At 37.5% G+C, this 5,873-nt stretch overlaps 1 protein-coding gene across 1 annotated transcript; it reads left to right on the top strand.

Annotated features, from left to right (window-relative positions):
• Window positions 1-4,542: 4,542 nt before the first annotated feature.
• On the top strand, window positions 4,543-5,601 carry vstm2b (V-set and transmembrane domain containing 2B; the record flags this gene model as incomplete). Its single annotated transcript, XM_035652013.1, is given in 1 exon segment — window positions 4,543-5,601. A coding segment is annotated over 1 exon segment (87 nt), but the record flags the coding sequence as incomplete, so codon positions are not given.
• Window positions 5,602-5,873: the final 272 nt, after the last annotated feature.

Genomic DNA, 5,873 nt, shown 5'->3' with positions numbered 1-5,873 from the left:
TTCAGTTACTTTTAGATTATTTGCATTAAAAGAGTCTGTAATGTATTTTAGTTTTCTTCTTTTCTTTAATTAATCGTGCTGTGACCCCTCACATTTATTTTGTGTCTCGACCTACTCATTGGAAACCACTGCCTTAGATAACTAGTAGTTTAGTAAATCAGTAAAAAATAGCCATGAGAATGTAATTTATGTTGCCATATGTTGTACTTCTTATAGACTAACCCTCTGGCTGATGTATATGTTGTTAACTGATTTACACAGATGTTTGCTGGAGTCTTGGTTCAAAATCAACTCCTCAATCAACAAATCAACAGTTAATGGCAGTCTGTGTCATTATCGTTATTGAGTCTCTGAACACTTATGCGAAATTGGTTATGACATCAGCTTTGGGGAAAAAAAATGATGTACTATTGTTGACTGACTCCCACAGTGTGTGAGTGCTATGATTTCTTGTAGTCAGATTAAATTCATGAAATTGCAGATGAAGCATTTGCAGATACAAGCTTTAAATTGAAGTGAAATTGATTTCATGGAACATAGGCTTGTTGGTTTAGCTTTTCAAAGTAGAATTGTATTGCTGGAATTGCACAGAGAAGTCAGTGAGTTTGGTTACAGATGATAAAAGTGAACTAAATCTTGGTGGAAAGCTTCAACATTTTTAGACTAGATGAGACAGAATGCTTATCCAATGAAAGGAATGCACGGAACATCAACTGAAAACCTATCCAAAGTTAGATATTCCATTTTCTGCAGATAAAAGTGTTTGAATGGAATGAATGAGAAATCCATGATGAATGTCAGCACTAACATGGATTCGCGCAGACTGCAGACAGAGGACTAAAATATTAAAATATATTAAATAAAATTATTTTGTGTTATGTATATTATGTAATTGATGAATTATTATCATCTTGTTGCCCATGTTTTTTCCTTATATAATGGAGCTACATAACATCTGGTTGTAAATTCTGTCTCAGAGGACAGCAAAAAGTTAAAATATTTAAACTGGACGGAAATGCTTTCTTCCATTGCCATTGCCGATGTTCGAAATATCAGTCAATGCATTTGTTAACTGCTGTGAACTGTTGCCTGGCTGCCACAAAGAATGACAAAGATCCTCAATGAAGCACAAGCTTGTGTTTCTCATTAAGTAAGTGCACATTATCAAAAGGATTTATTTTGCCCAAACCAGAGTTGGTGATTGTTGTTGGAACAGCAGAAAGACTAAGAAAGATGGCTTTGAGTTTTATTTTGTTTCGTGTGTTGCGTGTTTTATGTTAGGTGAGGTAAAAGGAGTTGGTTTTTATTTTATCAGCGGAGTCTGTTGGACCATAGCATGTGCTTTTTTTTCCTGAAAAGCTGGTGCTCTAGTCTGAAAATCAAGAAACATTTTATCGAGGCTGCACATCTTTTCTAAAGGTTTAAATAACAAATGAAATGCTCACTGAAGCACATTAAAGCTTTAACATTTTAGCTGCTTTGTGCTTAAATCACAATTTTGATTTGAGCTCAATTAACAAATTCACTTTAATCCATGTAAACAAGAAGCAAAGGATCATTTAATGTATTTGTCACATAATGGCCAATGACACATCAGCGGAGTTGTGATTGTGAAACATTTGACACTGTTTTCTATCATGTTATGTCAGTATGAGTGTTTATTTCACACTACATCCCAGACTCAGTTGCTTACATTCCACAATGTGTCTTCCCCAAGCTTGATATTGTTGAGTTTGAAAAAAAAAAATAATAATAATGGTGGCTACTGGTGTCTGTTACGCACTAAATGCAATACAGTTTAAGTGGCTCGCTGACACTTTTCTATTGACAGAAGAACCCAGAGGAATCCATCTTTAGCAGTTTTTTCCCCCATTTTCCTGAGTTGATCTGCTCTGAGTATTTGACAATAGACGAAGTTTAAAAAGTGTGGGCAAAATTGAAAGATTACCTCATGCTCACTCTTGTGTCCGCTGCCTTATCCTTAGAAATAACAGCCAATGTTGTGAGCGGGGAGAAGGGGCTCTGAAATGCAGGCATCTGTCACTTTTCTGCGGTGGTGGCTGGCAAAGGGAGGGGAGAGATAAGCTGTCAGGTGTCTCAAATTGCCTCTAATATTTTTATTTGTCGTCTGTGGTTTTGTTGGCCTATTCAATGCAAAAAAAATTCACACAGATATTTAATGGAATACAATAATGAACTGATGACATAATCAAGGTCAACAGCTTGCCAGTTTGCTAGTTGAGTTTGAATTCAATGAGGCGCATTTGGCACATTGCATGCCACTGCCATCAGTGTGTGAATGGGGTGAGTGTGGCATGTGGCGTGTACAGTGCATTAAGTGGTTGAAAGACTAGAAAGGCGCTATATAGTACAGTCCATTTACCATTGTTTTGCAATGTGCAACTGTCAGAAAAACAAGCTGGTATTGATAAATGAATTGATAAGCTCGGTTGCATACGATTATGATAGATTGGACAATTTGGAACCAGTTCTCGATTCCCATCCCTATTTCTGACATGGCTGTACAAGATTCTGTTCCCACTTCTGTAGGCCTCCTTCAGAGCTGAATTTTGCTGTAAACCAGGGTTGTTGTATGTGTAGAAGGTTTTAGTTGGTACATGGATTAATAAATATCACGTTGCAGAGTAACACAGGAGAGGTGTGCACTTTTCAGCTCAGTGAATAGATGGTGTGAAACAGGAAGGTACAGAGCTCCCCTGGGGTCACCTGAGAAAATGAAAAGTAGCTATGTGTAAATCTGTACTCTCAAATTGAAAATCTGTGTGCAATGTCTAAACTGTCAGATTTATAATCAGTGCCCATGGATTCATAAACCATAGTTTGCAATCAGTGCCCATCGGCACACTAGGCTGGTATGACTCTGAGAGCACGGTTTATAAATTGCGCATGGATTTGTAAACCGTGAGAACAGACTTTTTTTTCCTCAGCTGACCCCAGGGGAGGTCTGTAGGAGAGTGTTGCCTCAGATATTAAACTGTCAGTATAACAGAGACCAGTGGGAAAATATGAGGGTGAACAGGAGCCAAGAGACGTGATGAAGAAGATATGAGAGGAAAACACAATGAATCATGACTGAGAACATTAATATCTTAAATATTAGGATGAACAATCTGTGGCCAACACAAACTAAATAAGAAATGAATAACTGGGACTCTGGACTAGCCATATGCATCATCAAATCAAATTGTGGAAGCGGTAGCAGCAAAAAAAATATTATTTTCTGACGCTAAACTACCATTAAATATGAGACTGTAGGGAAGAGGAATGGTGGCTTTGTTATTTTTGACTGCCTTCCAGAATTTGTCCAGGTCTGACAAGAATTTGTCCAAAAAATATTATATATATATTAGTTCCTCAGGCGTCTAAATGACATCTAATGAATTTGTTCCCCTGTGCGTCTGGCTAGGGACCAGGCTTCTTTCCTTTCCTTAAAAAGAGCTGATAAATCAGGGGAAAACCAAGGCCATAGTCTATTTCATGCATGTTTATTAATTATGAAGCTGACTTCCGGAAGTAATCCAGGGCTAATTCAACATCTGGAATAAAAGAAGTTTAGTGAATATCTCTAGAAAATATGTAATTTAGAAAGGCTTGTGGGTTAAAACTTCTTCTGGTACATAACTCAAGATTGTGTCTTTTCAGTTTTGTATTTCTAATGCTGTCTGGCAATGATTGCTGATACCCAGGTCAAATACACCATAGGCAGCAATTATATCACATCTGCTGGAGAGGAGTACATCTTTGAGGGTCGATTTTGAGTGATCTTAAAGACTTGACCTTTTAGGATCGGCGCTATACAAATAAAACTGTTCAAATCAATTTGGCTCATATTTCAACACTATTGAAAGAGAGCAGAGGTCTTATCATTAGTCAACTCCACAGAAAATAGATGTTCACTCACTGACACTCGTATTCACTGAGCTGGGCCTTGAAAAGCATGCTAGAGGCACGGTTCTATGGAGGGTAATGTCTGTTGGTTCTCCACTTTGGTCTACACTGAGATATCTCAACAGCTACTGGATAGATTGTCATGCAATGTGATTCAGACATTCATGTCAAGAAACCAAATATTTTAGTGGACGAGAGCAGGTAAAATTTGATGAGGCCTGCACAGAATACTAGAAATGGTAACGGTAGATAAAATATTTTTACTTTTTTGGATGTTACCTAGCTTCAAGGAGAACACATGGGCAATCTGGACATTAAAATGCTAATTAATAAAATAATATACACCAAATAATTGATTTAAAAATATTTTATTATTTTCTTCATCACCACTGCAACATATCGTCATCGTGTTTGATTTAGCTGTCTTGCCATTCCGTCGGACGATTTGTCTTTCCTGTGCTGTCCAGAAGGTGCTGTCCATCTATCTACCGTCTGCCTGAATCAATGTGAATGCAGCATTAGTCTTGTTGATTAATCAGTCTTCAGTAACACTATTACACAAGATAAGTGTTTAACTTGCAGATTACTATAATTGTTGTAATTATTTTATCATCTGCCTTTTTCTCTCATCCAGGCTGTGGTGTGATGAGCACCATCAACCCCCTCTGCATCACGTTACTCTTCCTGCACAAGCTCCTCCCCTTCCTATTGGACCACTGAAGAGACTCCAACCAAAATTATGTCAACCTGCAATGTTATCACTTTCTATACCAAAAAAACAAACAAAATAAGCAGCAGTCAGTGCCCACCAGGGGAGAAAGGGTCACATTTAATCTATGTATGCCGCAACACATCACTGCAGGGATTGAAAGCAATGCAACAAAAGGATAGGAGAGTTGGACTGAAGAAACTAAAGAAAAGAAGGATGCTTCTCAGACTTAAAACAGAGATGAAAGCCACATGACTATTGACAGAGCAGAGTGTGGATGTGTGTGTGGAATGATAGGAGCATCCCTACTGATCCACACACAGCCTATATACAATGTGGCCACATGACCCTCCTCAAACACTCCACTCTCACATTTCTTTTGCAGCCACTGTGAACTCTGACATCACAGACCATTTCAGTGTGAGACCTACTGCTCAGTTCAACATAATCTTTTATTTGTTATATGAAGACTTGTGACCTCCATGTTTTTTTCTTTGGAAGGGGGCAATTTGATCAGCATGACCTGTCAATCATTTTACTGTAGCAGTTTCAGGCATCTTCATTACTCAGAGCTATCGTTCATCCAGTGTGTCTGATGTATGCCATGTCCAACCCCTCCTACTTTTGTTCTCATAGATGTATTCCATAATGTAAAAAACAAAAAAGCAGATATCTTGATTAAGATAAGGCACACCTCGCCATTGTTGTTGTTAATCACCTCCAATAATGTTTATTTTTATTAAATATATGATGATCAAAGTGAGACATTTCATTTCGATGAGACACAAAATGATTTATTGGTAACCTGACACACAGCATTTGAGATGAAAGTATATTGTTTTTGTAATAAAAGGTAGATTTCAAAGGTGTATGTTAATGGCTGACTGTCACCACAAATGGTTATTACAATAACATAAGAAAATATATAGCAAAAGACTGTCATTAAACCTCATTACTAACACAGTCAACACTAGCTCTGTGTCCATGCAGGGACAACTCAGGTGAAGTTCATGTATGAGTACCAGATCTTTCCCTTTCGTCACTATCATCTTAGTAGTTCCCAGGAACAATCATTCTAATCTAGGAAAAGGTTTCTCGGATATTAATGTCCTGACTTCCATGACATTTGCCATTAATGATGATCAATTAGAATACTTGGTGAACTCCAGTGTTGGGCAGTAAGGCATAACTAGTAATAATATTACAGTAGTAATATTACTTTCCCTAGTAACTAGTAGTGTAAGTAATTACTAAT

This window comes from Morone saxatilis, unplaced genomic scaffold, assembly GCF_004916995.1.
Source record: "Morone saxatilis isolate NCDOM2014 unplaced genomic scaffold, NCSU_SB_2.0 Contig11, whole genome shotgun sequence".
In the NCBI taxonomy this organism is placed as follows: Eukaryota; Metazoa; Chordata; class Actinopteri; family Moronidae; genus Morone; species Morone saxatilis.
The sequence above is the reverse complement of the archived record's forward strand: the minus strand, read 5'-3'. Positions and strand labels throughout refer to the sequence as shown.